Genomic DNA, 24499 nt, shown 5'->3' with positions numbered 1-24499 from the left:
AGGTCCGAGTATCATCCCCTTAGTGACGACAGTCGTAGTTTGAGGCAGGGACTGTCTCTTCTCATCCTTGCCACACTGCCTATACACCTCCACTTCACTCCTGTCACCACCCAGCAACCCCCACATTCCTCCCCCCCCCCCCCCCCCCCCCCCCACCCCACGCAACTCCTCGCAACATTCGAGTTCTCAAACCAGGCGCCATCTTAGCAGGATCGTTGTAAACGACATTTATTTTTCTTTTTTCTTATCGTATTATGCCGCGGTCACAAAAGAAGAAAATAAACCAAACGAAAGTTGTGGCAAAAAAAGCATTTTACTTGAAAAGAAACCATAATTTCACTTTTTCACTTTACGTTTACGATTATGATTATTGTAATTATTATTTTTTTGTGTCTGCAAACTATTATTGTGTAAATAAAGAACAAACTAAATCTAGAAATCGAATCGAAGGGCCGCGGCTCTACTTTTATGCCCGGTACTCGGTCAGTAAATATTTGAGCTTATGAATTATTTATCTCATTCAATATATTTTTGAAGTAAATGCAGACAGACATGGCTATGTCGACTGGGCTATTGAGGCTTATCAAGAATGTACATAAATACTTTATGGGAATGGAATCGCCTTCTGGGTGTTACACGCATCCGCATCAACCATAAGCCTAATATGTCCTTAAAAGAAAACTATGTAGTATGCCATGGAATATATACCATCCCATTTGTACATCAGATTTCCAGAAATGCTCATTCATATCCGAGTCGTGTAGAGTAACGTTTCTGAAAAGTAAGCACTCCGAAGAATTAAAAATTAAATTCAGTAACAGAATCGGTTTATTCTGTGCCTTCTTGTTGAAGCGGTTGAACACATAGAACAGTACAAATAACAGAGAAATATCCGCAAAAGTTTGCAAAAATCGTGTGTAATCGCCGTGTTGTGAGCGAGTGCTGGGTGCAAAGAGAGGATCGTATAGTACGAAAGAACAGCAGCAGAAATGTTGCCCCAAGTGTTGCGTGGCTTCCAGCGTATGGCCCAGTGGCGCCCAATGCCGGCTCGTTCTTTCTGCTTAGATCTGGTCTACAAGGTGAGTGAGGCTTTCATCGATCGATATTCCCAGTTGGTAATCCAGCACATGTCGTCCTCCGGTCGCGCAGGACGACTACGTTGAGAAGTTGCGGCACAGCTACTACGCGGAGGAGCGCAACAAAATGCTGCTGCCGGCGTACAAGAAGGCCATGCTGTATCCGGACGATCTGGCGATCAGAGATAGCGTTGGTGAATTTACGTACCTACAGCTATACATTGCGGCCAAGCGTCTATCAAAAGAGATCTCAGCTATATGCGGTAGATATAGAACCCACTGCCGATCGACTATAGAGTGGATCTCTCACACCGCAATCTCTTTTTCCTTCCTTCCAGGTAGCGGCACTTCGTCATCAGTTGTATTCTTCTGTGGGAGTAATGCCATGTGGATTGTGATGCTGTGGAGCTGCTGGATGTCCGGCCAGGTGGCAGTGCCACTGCGTGCAAGTTCGGGCCTGGAACTGGTGCGTCTCCAGGCTATCGACTGTAAGGCAAATCTGTTGATTGGCTCTCCTGAAAACGAGAGCGTTATCCAGGAACTGTCGCAGACCCTGAAGGCAGCCACCATTACGCTGGACCATGACTTTGTGCCGCCAATGAAGGACATCTCCTCCACGTCGGTATACGCCAAGCAGCTGGTGAACACCGAAAAGCCGGGCGTTCTGATGCCCGAGGCCATGCTGCCTAATGAATTTTACGAGAAGAGCATGGCCATGATGCTCTACACATCCAATGCGACCAACACTTGCAAGCCGGTGATGCTCACCCATCGCAATGTCGATGCCCAGACCCGATGCCTGATCGACACCTGGCGCCTGGGGCCCAACGACACCTTGCTGCCCGTTCTGCCAATGTTGCGCCAGCACATGGCCATTGCGGCGGTGCTTCAAGTCGGTGGCAATGTCGTACTCCAGCAGGACTTCAACGCCAGCAGCGTCTGGGACGCCCTGCTGGGCGTCAAAATGTCGACCAAGAAGCGCTGCACCTGCTTCTTGGCCATGCCCATCGTGTACAAGCAAATGATTGCAGAGTACCAAAAAATGTTCATCAAGGACTCGCTCATGGTCGAGTACATTAAGAATCACTGCAGCGAGAAGATGCGTCTAATGGCCACGGCCTTTGCCATCTTGCCGGATTCGGTGTTCAATGGCTGGCGCGACATCACCGGGCATCACATTCTGGAGTACTACGGCATGCTGGAGACGGGCTTCGTCCTGGGCCATGCCATCGAGGAGGGGCCAAAGGTGCTGCCCAAATTGGTTCCCCAAAAACGTCTACCCAAGCCACCACCCAGATCTTTTCCACCCAACTACAAGCCGGGCACCCTGGGCTCCCCTCTCCTGGGGGTAACTGCCCGGCTGGTGAGTCCAACGGGCAAGGAGATCATTAAGTGCCACAACCATGTCGGTGGGCCCATGAAAATGGGGGAGGCCGTGAGTGAGGCCCCTAACAGTCCTGCAGATCCTTTTGATCCCACCAAAACGGCTGCCAATGGAGAGCTGGAGATCGCCTTCACGGTCACGGGAGAGGAGGAGAAATTCATACCCACCGGCGACATATGCGCCTATTACAACGACAACTTTTACTTCATTAGCCAGGCGTGTGATATGATAACACTCGGCGGTCTCAAGGTGAACTCCTCCGAGGTGAAGAAGGTGCTGCTTTCGCATCCGAAAATCAACGATGTGTCCGTACTGGCCATCCCGAATATGGTGTGGGGCCATCGACTCTTTGTCGTTTGCGCTGTCTCGCCCGATGCCGCCCTTGAGGTGGAGACCATCGAGACATATTGCGAGAAACAATTGCCGGACTTCAAGTGTCCCTACATCGTAAAGGTGGTCGTCGCCAAGTAGTGGGCCACTTTCGCCACTCGCCTTAATTACTAGACTTGATTTGCCTTCAACAAACTCCAATTCACACCAAAAACATCAAACATATGTACAGAAATTCCTACTGCGCGACGTGACAAATATAAACAAAATATTTGTGATTTCTATCTTTAATCCTTAGAACTGTATCTGCTCCTCCTGTGAGCAAAGAGCGGGGTACTGGGGATTGGCCTTGGTTTGGCAGCCGCTGCCTGCCACCGAGCAGGAGGAGTACACGGGCTTATTCAGTTCGTTGCCCGTGCCATAGTTGCAGGCAACCAGGAAATGGTGGAAGTTTTGTTGCTTGAATCGCGTCACGGCACAGCCCACGGCCACGTTCGCCTCATTGACCATCACCGCAAAGTGGGTTACATCCCTGAGGGAAGAGTGTTGCCAAAAGATCATACATTTTTCAATCAAAGGTAAACAATTCTTAGACATACGGTCCGCTTAGGTGGAAGGCTTGCAGCTGCCTTCCTGTGATGTCACTACCCTCGGCTGCCCAATCGTCCATGGCTCGCTTGAGTATCCTCTCCACGGAGCTGGGAATGATCCCAGCGAATCCCGCCATATAGAGATTCTGTCCGGAATTGCGGTACTTCAACGTGTTGTGGCACTTGTCGTGCTCCAAGAGGCACTGCCTGGTATTGAGTTCGGCCAGGCGGGCCAGCTCCTGGTCCCACGAAATGGTGGCCATGCGGCAGGCGGACCTCGAGACAGTGTCGCCGCCCCCGCTGGCCCACTTCTGGCGCAGGGTGTTGTGCGCATGCACCACCTGCTTGCGGGCCGCCTCATGGATGTCCAGTCGAGCGGCGTCGGGGGGACACGAACGGGAAAAGTTCTGTGGTGGAAAAGGAGCTATTAATGGTGCATCCTTGTGGCTTTTGGTCGATGGACTTACCCCACGGTTGCGGCAGCCAATGTGCATGGTGTTTACGGGGCAGAGCTCCGCCCGGCAGTAGTCCTGGGCCTGCACGAGGCAGGCGCACATCGCGAGGCAGGCCATGGCAATGCATCGGAGCTGCATTTTTTTCGGTTTGTGGCGTGGCCCTGTCGATGGGTGGTTGCTTTATAGGGCCCATTATGTGAGTGGGCTATCAGTAGAGCATGTCGGAATGCCATATTGCAGGCCCAATAGCTTAATGATTCAACGGCAAACAATTTAGCAAAACCCCCGCCTAAACCAGTGTGGGCAAGCGGACAAATGGCAGTAACGATAGCAATTATCGATAGACTATCATTGTAATGACAGCCCTGCCTTTAGCGCCAATTCAAAGTCAATTTTAAAATGTCTACAAACTATGTATATTTCATGCAATTTTGATTCTATAAAATTTCTATAGCAATCGAAACGGAGAGGGTTCTCACGTAGCCCCGCATAGCCCTAGCCATCCATCAAATCGATTTTGGTAAGTGGTTCCATGGTTAATGATAACTTTGTTGATGTGAATGCCGCTCGTTGTTGTTGTTTACTGTGGGCTTTTTGTTTTATTTTACAATTTTGTTTACGCACAAAATTGTGCTAACGTGCCGGTGGCAACGTCGTCGTTACACAAAAGTACTCGGTACCCTTTTCCTTTCCGATGGGCTACAGATAGAGTCCAAATCTATTTACCGGCTAAAAATAGCACGACAACCAAAATTTACAATAAGCAAAAAAGAAGCTAGCTTCTTGGGAGTCGAAGCTATTGATACTCTTAGAACCTCGATCGTTACGATGGCAGGTTGGGGTTAAGATTTTTCTTTGTTGTGGGAAATACATATAAATTTTAAGAATCTTAAAGAGTTGTAAAATCTACTATTTCTAAGTCAGCTATGTACATATATAAATATATAGTCTTTTAGTGATACAATGAGGATATTCTTATTACCTTTACAACAATATAAGTCTTGCTTTTAAACATAAACATTCGTATATGTATGTATATTAATCCCATGGAAAATATTTTATATGTCAAGAATAATAGGGTATTTTATGGGTATATATATCTATAGATCTATACCCGTTTTTAGGGTATAATTACGCTGAGAATGTTGTTTGCTGCCGCCTTTCCACTTAGCACTTGAGCAGCATCAGGGTTAAAGTGGGGGAAACATTTGCCACGGTGTGGATTACACACAAAATATATACGTGCGTGTGTGTGTGTGTTGTGTCTGCCCCAAAGAGTTTTCGAATATTTGTTTAGATTTTTCACATGTTTCTGTTTTGATTGGTTTTCTGTTTTTCTCTCCTTCTTGGCATGGTGCTTTGTTGTCGAAGGTCGATTACAAAATGAATTGAAGATGGATTCAAATAATATATCATCACCGTTAACAGAGCCTCTGTTAACTAACAGACTCGCATAGATCCTCTCAAACTGTGGCCATGTGGCCAAATCAATATTAATACTATTTACCCATTTTATTTACCCGAAAAATGTTGAAAAGCCGTTTCCAAATCTGTTTACGTTTTTCATTTACTTCTTATTTACCTTATTTTTCGGTGGGGGTTGGGGGTCCTAATCTTTAAACTGAAACTCATTTTCATTCGCTTTTATCTCGGTTACAAAATCCTCCGATGGTCAGAAAGTCATGTGTGTGTGTGTGGTTGTTGTTGTTTTTGGTGGATGGGTTTTATCAAGACCCAGACGGGGAGCGGCATAAACAGGTCGCTGATAAGGCGACCGTCAGCTCTAATTCAATTTACAAGAGGGTCCCCCTGTCACCCCGTTAACCTTTATGCGGTTCTAGAGTTTCGAATTTCAAGCATTTTCGAGTGCTGCCCGAAAAGAAGAGCTCAACAAGTGAAAGAGCTCTAGTCCACATAACGACGATAATATACCCTGTTGAGAATAAGAGATGAGAGTTAATGAAAAACATAAATAACTTTGAATTATAAGAAACAAAATATTTTCACTTGTTTCTCATCTCAATGCATTGCAATGTAGAAATTTTTCGGTGATACTATATTTAGAAAGATTTCACAGCCTAATTTTCCAATAGTGCTTCACAGCATCTTCTTCCTCAACCAACTTCCATTAGGTCTCTCACGGACAAAAACAAGAGGTTTGAGTCCAACCAGCACAGCCGAGTTAAATGAATCTAAATTTCACACAACATACCCTCGAACCCCACCCAATGCAGGGTATCAAAAGGATGCGATGCAATCAGGCACATAGGCTCTGTTTCTCTGTTGTGCGGCCGGTGCAGGGAACTGGAAAGCGCACACGGACACCCTGCCTCTATCCCTCTCTCTCACACTCACTCGCTCACACGAACGACGCAATTAAATTTTCTGTCATTTTATGTAAAGGGCGGTAAGTGGAGGGGGGACAAAAGAAGCCCTCACGCCACGCCACGACGCTACGCCTTTCCTCGGTGACACACAGAGTGCTCTGCCGCAGTCGCTGCCTATGCTGCTGCCTCTGTCGCCGGTGTGTCGACGTGCCAAAATCCGCATACAAAAACTCAACAAAAGCAACAAGAACCACCCGCTACTCTTCTGCTGCGCTGCAGTGGATCAAAAACGGAGTGGATCGTGCGTTTAAACAGCATCCACATGCACATCTGTTGCCTCTGAGCCGAAGATGGGGGGCAACACGTACGCCAAAATAAAAATCAAGAGGAACAAAACAAAATAACAAAAATACAAATTTAAATGGCGTTGCGGAAATCTCGAATGGCACTAAAGTTGTGCGAGTGTGCGTGTGTGTGGACCTTGAAAGGCGCGACGAAGAGAAAAAAGCCGACTAGAAACTAGAAACGAAAACGCGAATTTTGCAGCAGCCGCGCCGCTGGAACTGAGCAAGGTCTCCCTTTTTGGATTCGCTCCACTCGCGCTTTACATTTTACATAAGACATACATATGTACATATGTATGTATGTATGGGTAGGGGAAGACAACAAGATCCACATACTGATTAGCCCGGCACACGCCCCAGACCACACTACCGAAGTATGCACATATTTCTGAGGCCTAGACATCAGCCCCCAATTAATTCTCAAACCTAGACCCCAGCCCCAAGCCAGCATTACATTCACGGTTTTTCGTTTATTACGCATTTTAATTGTCGTTCTTTACACTTTTTTGGCATGCCTTTGATTGTCATGTGGATCATGTTTGCTGTGACGTCAGCTGGCTGCAGAGTCGTGTGGCTCCTGTGTGGAGGGTTCAATGCGCTTTTGCAGGGGCGCAGGTCCAGGTGCAGTCCCAAACAAAGTACAATTTATGCATTTGTAACATGCACATACGAAAACAGAAAGAGACAGAGACAGAGACTGTTGCAGTTGCAGTCAACCCTGTTTGTTGCTAGGCCCGGCGCCAGGTTTGTTACGTGACGTTTTATCAGTCGTCCCCAAAGCTCGGGGCGCACCGTTGTTCTTGTACACGTCCTCCACCCGAAAACTGTTTTCGTTTATGCGTGTACATGCATCATGAACGTGCAGTTTGCTAAGAGGGTATTCCGCAGTTTTTGGGGGTGTAGCTTTTTAGAACACTTAGAATATCATTTACTACGTAGTTTTTTCCGGAACCATTGGTCATGACTTTCCCGGAACAAGTTTGTTCTGAGAAACCTTACTGGAAGCTTCTCGACCGAAAAAGGTTCCTTATCAAATTCCAACCCTTCAACGGATTAAAGTACACAGAACATTCTGGATATTCTACGATATGTTGAAGATGCAAGCCAAGAACACGTTATGTCGGCGCATAAACCTTTCTGGAAACTTCCCACCGAACACATGTTTCGTGCTTCAGCGCCTAAGCCTCCACAGAGTGCAGTGCACTCTTCTCTATTAAAAAAAAACACTGTAAAGTGGCGCGTCGTTGACGCTGCGCTGTTGGTGGGGGGCCAACCCGTTGCAGTTTTGTTAGAGCAGTGCCGCTCCATTTTCTCAGCATTGATCTTTATACTCCTTTTCATTTTCGCTTCTGTACATTTTTTGGGAGCCAAGTCCACTTAGCATAGGTGCAGGGTGCGGAGGGGCTACAGACATGGGCGCTTTGTTTGATCAAGACCACTATATGTACAATAGCAGACACACATATATACATATGTAACGCATGTAAAATGTGGGTGTGTGAGTGGGTAAACACATGCGTGAGGCAATGAAGTAGAACAGAAAAAGTACGTCGCCTCTGCTGGCGTCGCTGCTATGCGTGTGTAGGGCTTGGAAGGGGGACAAACGTCTACAGAGGGTAGCTCTGGTGCTGACATTTTGTCACACGCTGCGACCTAAATACGAATTTTATTATATTTTTTGTTTTTCGTTTACCTTATCAATGGTAAATTAGTCGGCTCTGCCCATTGTGCGTGCGTGCGTGTGCGTTTGTTTGTGTTTACATAATGCAGTTTCTCTTGCTGCCACTGTACCGTTTTACAGGGACTGAAAGGGCAGCATCGCTAACATCTGTTGGTAGCGCTTCTTTAACCGGCTTACATTCGCCCCCTCTCCATGGCACCATGTCACTGTCAATGTCCATTGATGCCTATGTGTCTGTTTTCTTGTATGTATGGTATGCTTCGCAACATCGTGCCGCCGTTTTCGAACTAGCAGCAGCTGTGCTCCCCGCACACCCTTCTATGCTAGCATACTCCCTGTCTCCTTCTCACTCACTCCCATGCACGTACACATACACAGAGCAACAGCGCTCGCTTGCTCTGTCGTTACAAGCGTCGCACAGTGGCTCGTTTTCCGAAAACTCGTTGCAAAAATGAAATTTTTAATTGTGGAACTTCGCAACATTCAATTGGTTTTTCCATTGGGAATTGATGAAGCTATGAAAAACTTTTGTTACTCTTCAATTGGGAAATGATCAAGCCAAAAAAAGACATATATTCATACATATTGACACACATATTCTGACATATAATTGCTGTTAAAAGTTGCACCAATGACGCGAATTTAGTTAAAAAATAATAATTTTGAAGAATTGAGAAAGTTTCAGGGTGATAACTATCTTAGCTCAAAAGTTATGTTTTTGCAATATGTTTTAAGAAAATGACCCACTGTGCGTCGACGTTGACTTCGTTTCATATCGCATCGAGCTGCGTCAAAACATTTTCGAACGCCTCAGAAAACGGTTGTTTTCTCTCCGTAAAAGAAGTTGAAGTCGAAGAAGTGAAAGAAGAAGAAGAAAAAGAATTCCAAGGAAACAGTTCAAAAAGTGGAAGAAAGAAAAGTTCGCAAAAACGAACTTACCAATTTAATTTTTTTACATGTTTTTAAGTGAAGTTATTTATCCCTTCATAAACCGGTTGTTAAATGAACAGTAAAACAATAAAAACAAACAAAATCAAAGCAACGTTGCACATTTTCTTGATTCAGTTCATATAAAACTGCATGCAGATAAACAGCGTATAAAAACAGCAAAAAAAAAGCAGTCAAACAGAAGAAGAAACAGAAGAGAAAACAAAAAATGGCCTTTTCTATTGTTAGCCGCAACATTTTGCGCACTTCGAGGGAAATTCTGGAACGAAATATGGCCGCAACGGTCGGTGCACTCCAGCAGCAACTGACCGCCGCCTCCCTGCCGCCCTCACCCACACACAGCGATTGCCATGTAAGTGCACATGTGTGTGTGTGTTTCTGTTTCGATGTTAATTTAATTATAAAAGAGATCCAAAAATGGTGGTAGAGTGGGAGGAGGAAGGGAAGTTAGCTCTCAAAAAACGAGGCCAGTGCGTCTGAAACTGTGGATTACACGCACGTACACAGAACAGAAGCACTTCTCAAACTGCAACTCAAAAGCCGCACAAATTTCATAAAACTGTGGCACAGTTTAATGAATAAATGAGTGATGATCATTCGTCGGCCGATCCCCTTCCCCCACCCCTTTGTGGCGTTGAAGAGGTGCTGAAAGAAGCAATTCTTTTACTCCAAAAACAACAAACTGAAAAAAGCCAGAAGCTTCCATCATCCCAAGAACACCCTCTCTGAAAACTTGAAAAGGAAAACTGCGCAGAATTTTGCAGCATAAACTTGCGCAAAGCGCCAAAGCGTAGTAGCAGAGGAATAACAAAAGGAAAAAAGATATTTCCTCTTCCTTTCTTGCTTCCCTTTTATCTTGCTTCCACTCCCACTTCTCGTAAATACACACACCCCTTTGCAACTCGAAACAGCTGAGCGGGAGAGAGATAGAGAGCGCAGTTTGAAAGCTACAATTATGGTCCCGAAGAAATGTTAGTTAACAGATGTGTTAGCAGAATGTTTTGTTTTTGGGTCAAATGGGAGAAAGAAACTTATAATCATGTTTTTTTACGGAATGTGAACTAGTAGCTTTAGCTGGGAAATTATTCCTACAGGAATTTGTTTGCTTTAATTTCTATTCGCTTTAATGAGAGCGGCAAACAGCGCATTGTGTTAAGTAACAGTGTTTTTTAACAGGTCGATAGCTTAACATAAATGTTGTTTTCCCTTAGAAGCAGTTTTAGAGCCTTTATTGATTAACATGAATAGATATCCATTAACTTTCGCTCCTGGCTTAATTCTTCTGGCCCCTTCAAATTTGTAAATGTTTTAGTACGTCTAATAAAACAAAATAATATACATCTGTATGTACTGTTGATCAGAATTGATCCAAGCCAGACCATCATAATGTAATGTTGTCCAATAAGTTTTTCTTTTCTTTCTGTTTCCTCTGAATGAAGAAAGAGTCACAAGGAAGAGGTTTTAATGCAGTTTTGAGGCGATTCTGCTTTCCTGTTGATTAAGACTGACCTGTTGCTCGACTTTGCCGGATGCTTCTACTGCTTCGTACATATATTTCTTATCCCACTGTTATTTCGGCATAAATCAATTTGATCTTTTTTTGTATTGGGTTATTTTTGAAACGTGCTTTTCTTGTTTTCAGTCTCAGTCCCAGACTTAAAAATCAGACTGAAAATCAAATAAAAAGAGGCCCGTTTTTGCATTTATTATAACAAAAATCGCTTTTGGCTTATTGGCCAGACTTCGAATGAGAAAAAAACTTGTTTACAACCAAAAAACGTATTGTTTTCGTTGGCCAAAGTTCGTTTAACCGAGCGAAACCACTGGAACTACCACTGGGCCCCAAAAAGAGGTTCCACCGATCGACACACACGCATGAACATACGATGGTTCATTCGTGATAATGATATCATCTGGGGGCCGCCAACATCTGTATTTGAATTGTGTGCTGTGTGTGTGGGTCTTGGGGGCCCATTCTTCTTATCGAGAGACATTCAAAACATTTACAAGTCTTTTGGTTGTAATTAAAAAAGAGAGTTCTCTTTATCTAATGGCACTGACAGAAGCTGTCAGCGATAGAGGATGAACATTTCCTCTGAATGCGGTCTGGGATATCTCATTATAATGCCGGGAAAATTTTCCACAACTAGAGGATTTGTTTTCTGGCTTCACGTTTCATAGTGGCTCTTTAACTATACAGGTTTCGGTTAAAATATCTTTTTTCCACCAGTATCTTAAAGACCTTCGCTCTGTAGCCGACAAATCTTCTCGCTCTCTCTCGCTCTTGCGAGATCACTTGCAAAAAATGAATATAAAACTGGTTCAGAATCGTTTTTCAGGCAAACAGAACTGACCTTAACAATAGCCCCCCACTCGCTCCACTCGAAAAAAATCTAGAGGAGACGAAGAGAGAGCAAGAATTGTAATCAAGAGAATAATGTTTGTTTATACGCTCAAGGGCACCACAAAAACCATAGAAACAACAAAAAGTAACAACATCAACCTGAGCATGAGGTTGAAAACACAACACAAAAACAAAAAAATTTTAAGCATAATATTGTGCAACATCCAACTCTGAATGTAACAGTAAATAGTCAACCGATTTTGGGAAAAGAAAAAATTAATGAATGATCTAAAGAAGATGTCAGAGGTTGAATAGAAATTGCAGTAGAAATATACGAAAATTAAGAAATAAAGAATGGATTTGCAGATCCCAATTATTAACATTTGAACCTTCCTATAGAATCTGAAAAAAATTCCCTTAAAACTGTAAACTAATTTATCTTCTCCCCCATCAAAATTGTTTTTCAGCGCCTTCTACTCGTAACTGGTGGAAATGGAGCCCACCCGCTGCTGTGGCAAATGCCAACAGCCGTGGTCCAGGCCGTGCGCAAATATTCAAAGAAATCCGCCGGAGCGGCCCGTCTACGCCGCGAGGAGGAGAGCGACAGCGATGCAGACTCGGATGATGAATTTGAGCAGCGCCGCCAGAAGACAAGCTCCAAGAGAAGCGAGCGGGTGAGTGAACTGCAGACACAAACACACACAAAAAACACATCAAAGCATATAAAATAGACCCCTGCAGTACGGTCCACGTGGCTGAGAAAATTCCACGATGTGCCTTGGTATGCAAGAAACGTGTTTCGTAAGCAACTGCTTGAGATACTTTCCAGTCCACTCGGATTTGGCGGCTCAATGTCGTTTTTTGAACCTGCTGCCGTAACAGAAGTTGGCCAACAGTGTAACAGAGTTTACAGGGTGCGCGTTCTGTTATGGCCAATTGCTTCGCAGAGGCAACACCATGACACCACTTGCCAACGGCTCAAATTTCCTACGATCAAAGCTTTGCAACGAGTAAGCTTTAAGCTTGATGGCAGCGCAACCTGAAACCAAATTTATGCTGAAAGCTCAAGGCTTGAACTGCTGAAAAGTTCCGACTCCGATTCAGCAAACAAGTGGTGATGAAGCAGTGCGGAAAAAGCTGTTGGTGCAGTAACAACCCTCAAGCAATTTGAATCAGTAGTTCCTAGATAGCTTTACCGTTAGACCAAGCAGTTCGCCATATTTGCACAGGTTGAAAGCTGTTTAGTAAGTAACATTAAGCAGTTCATCTCAGGAAAACTGTTACATTTTTAAAGCTGTGTAGAGCTTTCTTCACTAAAATAGTTAATATCAGCTGTCGAGCAGTATCTAAATGACTTAAGAGTTTTTTAATTAATTTCTTATGTTCGATGTAGCATATTATCTTTGGACGATCTTAATATTTTGGGTGTAGTCGATTCGACAATGAAAGAGCGTCTTGGATTATAAAAGCACAACATTTAAGCAGTTTTGTAGACAGTTTTAATGATTTTGGTATCTCTTTTTCTATTGTTCAGGGTGATTCGGCCTTCTGGCGCCGCAAAATGCGCACTCTACATCGCATCATGGACGTGAACCATGACGGCGTCATCTCGTTCGATGATTTCAGTTTGCTGGCCAAACGATTCAACGATCTGGGACACCTGACGCCCGAGGTGGCTGCCGAATTCAATGACGTGATCAAGCAGACCTGGGAGGAGCAGTTCGGGGAGATAACCCCATACAATCTGGTGACTGCTGAACAGTTTCTGGCCGATTTGCATCATCGTCTCAACGACAAGAAGATGGCCAAGCGCATTGGACGCTTTCTGCCCTACTTGTTTAAGGTAAGCACTCAGTATTTCATATATATTTATTCGTCTTTATAACATATTTGTATTTTGCATTTTAATAGGCTGTGGACTTTGATCACACTGGCCATCTGGATCTCGAACAATACAAGCTCTTCTTCCGCTGTCTGGGACTGACCGAAGACGATGCTGCCGTTTCCTTTGCTGTGATAGACAAGAACGGCGATGGCCAATTGTCGCTCAAGGAGTTTGTGCACTTGGGCCGTCAGTTCTTCCTAACCGAGGACGATACAAAGATATCGAAGATGTTCTGGGGACCGCTGGTTGCTGATCATTGACGTGTTGCAGTCACTGCTGTAGAATACTCACATAAACAACAACAAAATGTGAGACAACATCATGTTCACGATGCACGATACAAAAATGAGCCAATGCTGCCCCAAACAACAACAACAACAAAGACAACGACAATTAGCCATCAGTCGTTGCCAACACGCGTGCAGGTGGTACGCGGCAGTTGGCCCTATCTACAGCATGTGGCGCCTCATACAAACAGCAACAATCGAAACAACAACAGCAACAACAACAATACGATCATTATAAGGAACATGAGCATTTACGACTATTTACGGCAAGAGTGGAACCAGACAGGCAAGCGCTATCGTCGGCAATCGGAGAGCGATGAGGATCCAACGCCCAGTCCCAAAGTGCGAAAACACAACTACAGCAACTATTATCAGAGGAGGGAGCAGGAGCGCGAATGGGAGAGTAATGGTGGGACAGGAAATAAGAATTCAGTGGAGGACTATGATATAAGATTTTTTTTCTACCTTAATTCGCTAATACTATTCACGGTATCGTGCCGCAAGTACGAGGGCGATGACCTAAAGCACTTTATTGTCGAACGCATACGTAAATTTGATCGGGTGCGCCGCAAGGCTCGCAAACGGCGCAAGCGACGGCCCAAGCAAATGCTGGCAGCAGAGCAACTGCCATCGTGTGAACACGCCTCCCCAGTCCGCCCTCTGATTATCGCTATCCCCCCCTAAATCTATTCGTATATGATATCTATTATTTTTTTGCCTAGTTAAGAGTTACGTTTAATAACTGATATACAAAACCAACAGCAAACATGATATGTAACAAGAATAAAACTGATTTTAATTTTTAATCGTAATCCCAACAACGAATGTGTACTTCAGCTTCATCTGCCGCACTTAGCGGTCAGCGCGAGATGTGAAATGTACAAAAAAACAGTCCCCAGCAGACGACCTGCGGCGGCCACATTTAATTATGTAAACGCGCCTGCGAAGAGGATTTGCTGCGATATCAACTGAAAAGTGTTTGGCGGAAAAAAAGCAGGAAAATCCAGTGAAAGAAATGGAGGGAAACAGCTGCGCGAAACAAAGGATACTCTTGTCATATGTAATCATATACTGATTGTAGCATGATTTCTCCTTTTGAGAAATGCACTATAAAGCAGATTAATTGTGGATTTAGGACCCCGGATTTAGTGATTCAACGGTTGATTTGGAAATAAATATAAATGGAAAGTAGGAAAACCATTTATGTAAAAGCAAACAATGTAGATTTCTAGATTTTTGTTGTGCTTCTTATAGCAAAAAATAATATTCAGGTAATATAAGCAAAAGTTTGAATAGGGTAATCATATAAATTTTGTATAGGGGAATACATGAAAATGTTGAGTTATCGTGAATCAATAATAGCTACATATGTGGTTGGTGATTTTTAATCAGAAATTAATGGTGTAACTTTGCATTTTTTTTTTTGATATTTTGAGGAAGTATTAAAATAGCATTTATGAATATGAAGTCTAGGGCTTTTCTTGGATGATTGTTTTATAATAACAGCTCCTTTCATATATTGATTGAATATACATAAATATAAGTGAATGTATCGGTACGTAGAGAAACTCTAGTGCAACCTGATCGAACCGCTCGTTCCTAAAATAAGTTTTAAGAGTACAAGTGGAGAGATTGCAAGAAGATTGAACGGACAGAAAGTACCAAACCGAAAGATATGGAAAGATTACCCAAAGAAAACATGTAAGAAAGCTGATCAAATAGATGCAGATATAGAAAGAAATGCCGCTGAAGCGATTAATAAATAAATAAACTCATATACGACTGCACTTTCAGTCATATACTCGTATTTGGTAGAATAAAGCGATACAAAATGGTATGGTACATTCGTACATTCACAGTGATATTTATAAGAACCTCTCGTCAAAGTTTCAATACCTAATGTGTAAGGAAAGAAACAGAATCCCGTTAGCTGCCAACCAGATTCTCAAAGTTCCATTCCAAACAAAAAATAGAACGCGAGCGGCAAAGGCCGCGGCTCTACTAGTCTCTGAGAACTAGTCTCGTCAAACAAGACGGACGGACAGACAACCATGGGTATATCGACTCGGCTATTGATCCTGAGCAAGTATATTATACTTTATGGGGTCGGAAACGCTTCCTTCTGGGTGTTAAACAAATCCAATTTCACCAAAAATCGAATATACCCCATATACGCTTCGAGTACCGGGTATAAATATGGCCAAGAAAAAGTTGTCGCGCGTAAATCTCGGTGGCAACCACCCACGTTCCACGTCTAGGCCGGCTGACCAGAGCTCATTATGCGCATTTGTTGCAAGATGGGAGGGTGGGACCGGCTCCAGTCCGTTTCGGTATGGGATGACGATGACCATTTCTTTCCTCTACTTCTAGTCCTTCTCTCACGCGTTTTTTTCTCTCTGGCTTCCCAGTCTCTCTTCCTCCACTCCCGCTCTTTTTTCCTCTGGTCTCTGCTCTTTCTTCATTTTTTTTATATTTATTTGTAGCTAATAATTTTAATGCTATTCAAAATTATGTTGGCAAAAAAAGTGGCAGTTGAGTGGGTGGAGGGGAGCGGGTGATGTGAAGCCATGTGAAAGCATTTTTTGGGGCGACTCCACCCTCATCCCCGCACCACACACGAGTTCTGCTTATAAATTGCATTTGTATCTAAAAGGACATTAATTCTGTGTGCGTGTGTGTTAGTGTGGCTATACCGCACTCAAGCAGTGGAAGTGCCCCGCGGCTGTTCGTCCACTCTTTTGCTGCACTGCTTGACTGTCCGGCTGTCCCCGGCCCGGCCCCGGCCCGGCCCCGGCCCGGCCCCGGCCCCGGCCCCTTTTGCGCATTTCTTACTTGCTTCAATATTTTATAATTTAATTTTTTTTCTCAGCTCTTTCGCCCACTGCTAATCCCTTTGCCGTGTCCCCCTCGACTACCCCAACTCAACCCACCGCACACACACACACATCGCTATATCTTTCATTATGTAAATGCACGCTTTACACACACAGAGCTCTTTTTTTCCTGGCAGTGTGGCTGCACTTCGCCTTCGGTTGTCCGCTTTGGGGCCGTGGGTTTCACCCATCTTTCTGGGCTTTTTTTCACTCTGGGATTTGTTCGTATGTTTTTTTATTATGAATAAAATATATCACATACGCATACACATGTAAATGGTTAAGTACATATGTATGTAACATGCTGCATTCTCCTCTTTCTCCCACTATCAGTCGTTACTCTTCACTCCTTTCCTTCGCTTAATTTTTTTCTTTCTTTGTGCTCGTCATTTCAACATATTTTATCGCGTTTTAAAAGCAGTGTTTTAAAAATTAAAATAACGTCCTAAGTCCACATTTGGTCAACAGATGCTCTGTCTCTCTGGACTCTCGGCTTTCATTTAAATGAGAGCCCCTCCGCCAGTCAGAGGCGGCTATGTCATCGAGAGAACTTCGTATTCCATTGGCAAACATCCATAATTAGTAGATGTTTAATTTAATCTAATTTTTTCTACACAACATTGGTTTCACCCGATTAAATCGCCCAAAGGGAAATGATCCAGCAGATTTGGCAGATTTGTATATATACATACATATGATGTTGCGTTTTCAATTTTCTCGTATCTTCTAAATTTAGGATGCCACAGATTATTGTCCATTGTGCATATTACTGGGGGCGGGTCAATATTTTGAAATACACTTTTAACCGTGCGATATCTCAGGAGTGTGGATATCAAATTTGGTTTCTCTAGCTCTTATAGGCTCTGAGATCTAGGCGCTCATAGGGACGAAAAAACAGACATGGCTCAGACAATCGACTCGGCTATTGATGCTGATCAAGAATATATATACTTTATGGGTTCGGACACGCTTCTTTTTGAGCGTTACACACATTCACTTTCCTCACAGTATCGGGTATACATATTAACTATAACTATAACTATATAATCTTCAGTTGCTTAAGACAATATTCCAAAAATACACATAGAAAAAGGAAGGAGAACAGAAAAATTTCACTACCAACAAGAGTAAAAAGAGGCAAAAATAAACGCATGCTATAATATAGGAATCTTTTAATATCCTTTATGATCGAGCAGTCCTCTTTAAGTTCTATATTATCATGCAGTCGCCTGTGTTCTCCGTTCTCCGTTTCTCCGCACAATTGAGTACGCCTCTGTTATTTATGTAATACAGACCTTAACCAAATTCTTAAGAAGGCAGTGGTTCACAGAGTGCTTTACTGAAATCGGTGTGAGTAGCACATGTCCGTGTTTATGTTTTCTTGCAAGCCTTTAATGTTGTAAGAGGTAAAGTCTAATATATTTGTGGTAGTTGATCCCCGCCTTATAAATCCGTGTTGGAGCTGGAGATTTAACCGATTTGCAGAGACGCTGCTGTGAAGCTAAAATTTTCTCAAACATTTTACATGTTTATGCCCCAGCAAGCCCCGACACTCCAGTAGTCGTCGCGTTAGTAAGTCGTATTTGTGACGCACATCTAATACAATAAAAAATACATACAACTATTTTGTTGCAAACAAAATCAACAATTAAAAATGCCGAAATATTCTCGTATTTTCAAACAGGCGTAAGTGTGTTTATCCATATCCATGGGCACCTTATTAGATCCAAAACATAGTTCCTTTGCTTACAGGCTGATGATGTCATCATCTTCAGAATCAACCAATGACTCCACCATCGATGAGTTCGAAGGTTCTAAATTAGATCCACAAGCGAATTCTCTAAAGGTATCGGTCATTAGTGAGAAGTCCCAGGCTGAAAACGAAGATTACAAGTTGGATGCAAAGCCACCGGTCTTTAAGGAGAAGACCGAGTTTCCATTGAAAATGCCCCTGAAACGACGGATATCATTGCAATATTTGGAGAAGCACATGGTGTACCGTCTGAATAAGCGACTGAAGGAAGTTCTCTCAGAGGTTAAATCTATCGGCCGTTTCGCAGTTGATGATCAGCCCCAGCCCCTGGCAGTGGATACGTGCGATGCTTCTGAAAGAAATCTCGAACATACAGCTGAGGTTGGATCAAACGCCCTTGTCCCCATTGCTGACGGGCAAGAGGAGCCCCCACTTGTAACAACTTTCGTCCAAAAAGTTATTAACCTAGTTTCACGGCTGATCGGTTCTCATATTTATACATGTCTCCTGGTGCTGTTCCTGATCGTTATTGTCTTGTTCTTTTACAAGGATGAAATCTGGGGGCCCAGCACTGCGGAGGGACGCTACCAGGCCAAGATGCAGAATTCGGGTCCGGGACTTAAAATCTTGTTCTTTCTACTGCATCAATTCGATGAAAATTTTTTCTAAATGATAGCGACTTTCAGTTGGTTTGGCCATATTTATATATTTGAATAATAAAATGTAACTCAAATGTGCCGATCGTAGCAATATCTTGACCCTGAGAGTTCCGTAAAAACCAAAGACTCTCGCTCAAGTATAAACAAATTCATTCCATTCATTCATATTCTCCATTCTATGGAGAATCATTGTCTTTGAGTGATTCTGGGAGGTTTCTTCAAAATGTGTTTTGTTTCTGCTCGGCTAGACCAGAATTTCTCCGGGGTTCTCCGTTTCCCTCTTTCTGTTCTCTCGTTTTGCACCAAGGATGTGACCAGTATGCCATCGCCCAGGGATGGGATCATTATGGAGCTGAGATGGTGGTGGAGGAACTGCGCCGTGGAGGTCTCTTGCTACCTGACCCACTGGGATCGAGTGGGAGCTAGCATCTTTCGATGTATATATCGGGGTTTGCCCTTGATGACCGGTTTTTGATGTGGTTTTATTTATTTTTTATTTATTTTATTTAGAATTGTTGGCAGCGTAGGAAAATAAACAACATATAATAGTCGACTATTTTGCACCGTTACGATGCAACACCTTTTTTTCTAGTGAATTTTCTTCAATCAGTGCTTCCAGGGAAATAATATGTTTGGATATACTAAAATTTGTTAAATACAGGCGGCTTTTCCCCGCAGGAGTTGCAATTGTTGTATTTGTTCTTGCTGCCGCCGCTGCTGTTGCTTTTCTAACTGCTTGCCGCAAAATGGCTTTTGCAGGTGGCATAAATTTTCCAGCTAATCATAGAAAACAGAGACACTGCCTCGCTGGAAGGTATGGGTCGGTGGAATACACATACTACATATGTACGTAAATACATACTCGCACTTATCCTGGGGAGGCCATAAAAGTGCGCTAATGTTAACCCGTTGCGTTTGTGGCTCCTGTTTGAATTACAATGCCTCATGCTGCCGCACCCCGTCCCCGTCCCCGTCCCCGTCCCAGCACCTGCACCACACAGACACAGGCACAAGCACAGATATCCTATCCACGTGTGCAGAGTGGGATGTGTGTGGGTTGGATTTTATGCTGTTGGCATGATAATTTAATTACAGCTCTGGGATTGGGTTTGCGGCAAGGCGGCATCAATCTGGGGCTTAGACAAGACTATTTTCCCCATACATACTCGTAGCTGCCCGGCCTCCCGCGCCGCTCGCTCTGGTATCTTATGCCTAACACCTTTTGGCCAATCTTGGAGTCACGATAAAAAACGTGGCAGCAGCAACAAGGAGAAACAACCAAAACCAAGAAAATCACTTTTCGAGTGGGTGTAGAGCTATTACCACTAGTCGAATGGGGCATACTCTCAGAAAATATCTCGAAAAGTAATGAAATGGAATTTAATTGAATCTACTTAATGAATGATGAAGTTCTTTATAAATACATATATACTATTACTAGATCGAAAGATTTACCTGTATTTGCCTGTTGCGATTGGTTTTATATACATATATGTAGATCTAGAAGAAAAAATAGATCTGAATACACCTATCTGTGGGAGCAACTGGGATGCAATGATCCTCCCTGAACATATAGCTGATGTATGCCGTCCGTTTTGTAGGATTTTGTGCCCTTACAGGGTATAATTATATATTAAATTAAGCCATTTGCATGCGCGTATTTTCGGGCACCATGCCCCATCCCGCCCTTGGCCGGGACTGTGTTGTAGATTATTAAAAATTATGTCTCACAGTAGGACATGCAATGCTCCCAGCTCTCCCCACAGAGCTACCCCTTCTAGGCCCCTGCCCTTGCCTCATAGCCGTGCCATTCCATCTTCTGTCACATAGGCCACATTAACGTGCCACCGACGACGCAGCGGCTGAGATAAGAAGCAGGCAGCAGTTGCAAAAATAATATAATGCTTCTTTTTTTTTTTTTTTTTGAGGGGCATACTCCTTCTCTTCGTCTTACCCCGTGTCTTTTTGTTACCCTTGCAGAGGGTATTGTAAGTTTTGACTGCTTTTTGCATCCTTTCGATCCTTTAAGTATAATGCATTTCTGAGCACTAGAAAAATGTATACTCAAAGAAAGGAATGATCGCACACAGCTTTTTCTGAAATATAGTTGCATTTATTTTCGGTATAAACAAATCCTAAAAAACCATATATTTATTTGAACAAAGAATCTGTTAGAGCATCTAAGGCTTCGGTCCCCGAAACGAGTCTTCCTTTCGTGTTTTTTTTTCTTGATTATTATTGTTGGGTTGCCGAAAATCCACGCAAAAATTATATTTTGACATTTTTCAGCGAAATGGGAATGGAGTTGAGGGGCCAGCAGCAGGATCAGGAGAATGAGAAGAATCCTACATATGTACATACATACTCGTACATGGAAAAAAGATAAAGAAGCAAAACAAGAAAATGCAGCTGTGGAAATTGTGGAGAAGAAGAGGTCTGGTCGTAACCCTAAACCAAAGCGAAATGCACTTTGGGGGTCTGGAGGTCTAGAGGTCGGTTCTTTTGTTGCCCTACGGTCCGGCGACAAAGAATTCCCATTCTATGGGGACCTAAGCGATAGGAATCTATGCAGATATGCAGGTGAATGTGTCGAACAATATGATTTTATTGGTGAAGTAAACCACTAACTCATACATCTGGAAAATGTGGGATAAATCTTGAATATATCTTGGCTTCTAGCCTTTCCAGCGACTCTTCCATTTTTGTGCAGTGTATCCAGGTTCCATTGCTGCACACATGGCGGTGGCAGCCCTGGCAACCCGCTCTAACGCTCATCGTCGTCGTACCTTTGGGACAGCCTCGTCCGAGATTTGTTTAACTAAATTTATATTCTAAATGTTGTCTGTCGTGTGGTTGGGTTGTGCTCTGTGTCCCTCTCTGCGTTGCTGCACCATGGATACCCTGGTCTCTGTGACATAAGCCGCGCTGCTTAGTTTTAAAAACTTATTTTAATGCTGGAATTTCCATTTTTTTCGGGCATCGCCGTTGTTCTTCCTTCCAGCGACAGTTTGTTGTGGCGACCTTTTGTGATTTGGGCCTGGCCAGATGTCCCGAATCCACTCTTAATACATTTAAATTGTTCGCTTCGCGAGCAGTGTGTCCTTCTGGGGTGTCCAAATCCTTGGTAAATGTAACACTACGGTCGAATCTCGGCTGCTGCTCCAATCTTCTGTGCAGCTCAAGGTAAGGCATCGGTGCTGGGGCTGGACAACACAGTGCCCAGTGCCCAAGCCCATACTCTGCTGATCTATAAATTATCTTTTAAAATTTTCCTACAAATCTAATCCCAAATTAGATATCGTCATATCTGTCGAACCGCATACAGTGTTCTGTTTCCTAATGTATTGTGAAATGTCGTGATGTAACCTAAGGAGTCCTACGGTGAGGTCGGTTAGGTCCGTTGCTGTTGTGAATGCTTTACCTCAAGGAACTTAACATTTAGTTACATTAATGTGTGCCGAAAACGGTGTGTTCGAATAATAAAAATAACAATAATAAAACTTTGTACGTCTCGTTGTTATGTCCGATATGGGAGGATTGTTTTTGTGTCAACGATTTTTAGTTATTGCCCTTCGTAAACTCAACTGGGACTCTGGTAGACTTTTACCACCATATAGATGTAGGCCTAAACTTATTGCAACATTGCAGGATATATGTATAACGGTATGATGTTGTTGGACAAGTTCATACTCGGGATTGTTAATACCCAAGCTCGACATGCTCACACTCAAATTTTACATGTTTCTTTCTTAGTTCATTCTACAGTCCAATAGCATTGTTCACTGGAACATAGTACAAACCTTTCACATAGTATATCTCATCTCAATCATGTATTTTTTTGGAGGAATCGAAAATATGAGTAAACTTTCTGTTAACTGTTCAAATATAATAGGAAATTTATGGAAAACATTTTAGAATATTAACATTAACAAAAAAATTGATTAGAAACCCCGCTTCAATAAATCAATGGCATTCTTAATGCCATTCTGCATCTTGAAAATCCCACTCTCCGTTTTCTTCTGAAACTCTTCTTTGAAGTTATCCTTTCCCATCATCAGTGCCTCTTTGAAATCGAACTTCTGTTGCTGTATTATCTCCTTCAGATTCAGCATGCTTTGCCCAAGCCTAGCCAAATCCCCCAATAGGTCCAGGGGGAGTTTGTGAGGAGGCATCGGCAGCACGGCATCGTCTGGGTTTTTTTGCTTGCCCTCATACGTCTCGACAACTGGCCCACGAGAGCGTATGTCCTTGGGCGACACGGGCAAAGAGCTCTGTGGCATGGGATCGGTAATAAGTTGGTTACAGCGCAGCTGCTGAACACAAACAGCTGGAAGGCGCAGCATCTAGTTAAATATTAGGAAGTAGAGCGGTATGTCAAGCTAATCAATGGCTGTGCAATGGTTATTGTTCTTACCTTATTACTATCAATGGGTTTCTTTAAGATAAACAAAAATGTTTCCTGGTTAGATGTTATCGGTTTGAAGTCCAGCTGTGAATGATTTTTGGAGATTTTTAGAAACTAGCACATTGACATATATCTTTCATTTATTTCAAGCTTGCTTTGATTGATGATTTTCAGCCCTTCCTATGATTCATCTCTATTTGATTACTGTGATTACTGTAAGAGAGGTTAGGCTATAGTACTGTGATTACGGTGATTACTGTAAGAGACGTTAGGCTATAGTAATTATAGTTTCACATACTTTTTGCCTGGTTTACAATCCAGTCCACTAATTTATTATTTGTCTATTGTTGGAAGTTTTACTGTGTAAAATGTCAGGCTGTTATTCATTTTTCTTTACTTACTATGCTGTCCGGTAGAAAAATATATATGTTTATTGATGATTTGACTTTTACTTCCAAGCGGCTTCGATCTTTTTTCGGATATTCTTTTTTAAAAAATATAAATATTTTTGTCCCGTCTCCGAGCTGTTCTGCTGACGACAGTTAGTTTTAGAATGATATTGTGAGATTCAAAATATTGAATGTTGACTATAAATACATATATTCAAAGGGCACTAAGATGGCTTAAATGTGTAAATCTATGAGCCTCATACTTGTGTATGTAGATTGTTTTCTAGACTGGTAGAATGTTTTTCCCTCAAGCGTTGCAAATCATCTGAAGACTTTGAAAACTTCGTTGTAGAATCAGTAAAAGATCTTGGTTTTTTGTTCTTTCATATACGAGTTTGTCTTGTTCGCTGTTTGTTCTGATAATTATGAATAACAAGCCCTTGGGGACTGGGGGAGCATAAATAAGCCTTTTTACGGGAAGAATTTACCAATAAATGCTTATTAAATGCTCTGGTCAGGGGTAAGGGGTCAGAGGTCTCTCCGCATAGACCGCTCTCACAATATCAATTAATTAATTTCTGATTTTATACTCTAACAATATGTGTGCGGGAGATTATTGTTTGGTTGATGATTTCCCGCTCACTTTTCCTCAGCTGATGTATGCATGGCAAATGTTTGTCCCGCTTTATTCTGATTTCATTTCGGTATAGTTTGTTGGATTTTTATAGTTTTGACCTAAACAAATAGGCGAAAATCGCGAGCAGCATCC

At 42.9% G+C, this 24499-nt stretch overlaps 5 protein-coding genes across 9 annotated transcripts; 3 read left to right on the top strand and 2 right to left on the bottom strand.

Moving 5' to 3' along the window:
• The first annotated feature begins 595 nt into the window (after positions 1–595).
• Positions 596–2952, top strand: LOC108164940 (malonate--CoA ligase ACSF3, mitochondrial). Its single transcript, XM_017300928.2, has 3 exons — positions 596–1079; positions 1150–1339; positions 1415–2952. Exons 1-3 carry the CDS (start codon positions 990–992, stop codon positions 2929–2931), a joined length of 1797 nt encoding a protein of 598 aa, XP_017156417.1. The 5' UTR covers positions 596–989; the 3' UTR covers positions 2932–2952.
• A 108-nt stretch (positions 2953–3060) lies between these two features.
• Positions 3061–4136, bottom strand: LOC108164941 (antigen 5 like allergen Cul n 1). The gene is made up of 3 exons (XM_017300929.2): positions 3848–4136; positions 3390–3787; positions 3061–3322 (listed from the first exon to the last, which is right to left on the bottom strand). The coding sequence occupies exons 1-3, from the start codon at positions 3971–3973 to the stop codon at positions 3085–3087; spliced, it is 762 nt and encodes a 253-aa protein (XP_017156418.1). The 5' UTR covers positions 3974–4136; the 3' UTR covers positions 3061–3084.
• A 4837-nt stretch (positions 4137–8973) lies between these two features.
• Positions 8974–14463, top strand: LOC108164592. Its single transcript, XM_017300417.2, is given in 4 exon segments — positions 8974–9487; positions 11947–12153; positions 13014–13322; positions 13391–14463. Coding segments are annotated over 4 exon segments (1605 nt in total). The 5' UTR covers positions 8974–9343; the 3' UTR covers positions 14336–14463.
• A 3632-nt stretch (positions 14464–18095) lies between these two features.
• Positions 18096–19027, top strand: LOC108151534. Of its 2 annotated transcripts, none has more exons than XM_017280200.2 (2): positions 18096–18210; positions 18277–19027. In XM_017280200.2, the coding sequence occupies exons 1-2, from the start codon at positions 18179–18181 to the stop codon at positions 18944–18946; spliced, it is 702 nt and encodes a 233-aa protein (XP_017135689.1). In that variant the 5' UTR covers positions 18096–18178; the 3' UTR covers positions 18947–19027. The 2 variants fall into 2 exon arrangements, with proteins under 2 accessions (XP_017135689.1, XP_017135680.1); XM_017280191.2 differs by having other exon boundaries at positions 18097–18210; positions 18262–19027.
• A 3772-nt stretch (positions 19028–22799) lies between these two features.
• Positions 22800–23897, bottom strand: LOC108151397. 4 transcript variants are annotated; one of them, XR_004473224.1, is made up of 4 exons: positions 23743–23897; positions 23640–23682; positions 23351–23571; positions 22800–23279 (listed from the first exon to the last, which is right to left on the bottom strand). XR_004473224.1 is itself a non-coding variant. In XM_017279994.2 (3 exons), exon 3 carries the CDS (start codon positions 23277–23279, stop codon positions 22878–22880), a length of 402 nt encoding a protein of 133 aa, XP_017135483.1. In that variant the 5' UTR covers positions 23351–23571; positions 23743–23883; the 3' UTR covers positions 22802–22877. The 4 variants fall into 4 exon arrangements, 2 of the variants coding, with proteins under 2 accessions (XP_017135483.1, XP_017135477.1); XR_004473223.1 differs by having other exon boundaries at positions 22801–23279; positions 23351–23554; positions 23743–23894; XM_017279994.2 differs by lacking the exon at positions 23640–23682 and having other exon boundaries at positions 22802–23279; positions 23743–23883.
• Positions 23898–24499: the final 602 nt, after the last annotated feature.

This window comes from Drosophila miranda, chromosome XL, assembly GCF_003369915.1.
Source record: "Drosophila miranda strain MSH22 chromosome XL, D.miranda_PacBio2.1, whole genome shotgun sequence".
Lineage (NCBI taxonomy): Eukaryota > Metazoa > Arthropoda > Insecta > Diptera > Drosophilidae > Drosophila > Drosophila miranda.
Note: the sequence above shows the minus strand (reverse complement) of the source record. Positions and strands in the feature narration are given on the sequence as shown.

What these genes read in the sequence shown, in the direction of transcription:
- LOC108164940 (XM_017300928.2), top strand. Translation starts at nt 990, where the DNA reads ATGTTGCCCCAAGTGTTGCGTGGCTTCCAGCGTATGGCCCAGTGGCGC. An exon ending in GCTTAGATCTGGTCTACAAG is followed by an intron (nt 1,080 to 1,149) that starts GTGAGTGAGGCT and finishes CCGGTCGCGCAG; the next exon opens with GACGACTACGTTGAGAAGTT. An exon ending in AGAGATCTCAGCTATATGCG is followed by an intron (nt 1,340 to 1,414) that starts GTAGATATAGAA and finishes CCTTCCTTCCAG; the next exon opens with GTAGCGGCACTTCGTCATCA.
- LOC108164941 (XM_017300929.2), bottom strand. Translation starts at nt 3,973, where the DNA reads ATGCAGCTCCGATGCATTGCCATGGCCTGCCTCGCGATGTGCGCCTGC. An exon ending in TTGGCTGCCGCAACCGTGGG is followed by an intron (nt 3,788 to 3,847) that starts GTAAGTCCATCG and finishes TTTCCACCACAG; the next exon opens with AACTTTTCCCGTTCGTGTCC. An exon ending in GCCTTCCACCTAAGCGGACC is followed by an intron (nt 3,323 to 3,389) that starts GTATGTCTAAGA and finishes CTCTTCCCTCAG; the next exon opens with GGATGTAACCCACTTTGCGG.
- LOC108151534 (XM_017280191.2), top strand. Translation starts at nt 18,179, where the DNA reads ATGCCGAAATATTCTCGTATTTTCAAACAGGC. An exon ending in TCTCGTATTTTCAAACAGGC is followed by an intron (nt 18,211 to 18,261) that starts GTAAGTGTGTTT and finishes TCCAAAACATAG; the next exon opens with TTCCTTTGCTTACAGGCTGA.
- LOC108151397 (XM_017279994.2), bottom strand. Translation starts at nt 23,279, where the DNA reads ATGCTGCGCCTTCCAGCTGTTTGTGTTCAGCAGCTGCGCTGTAACCAA.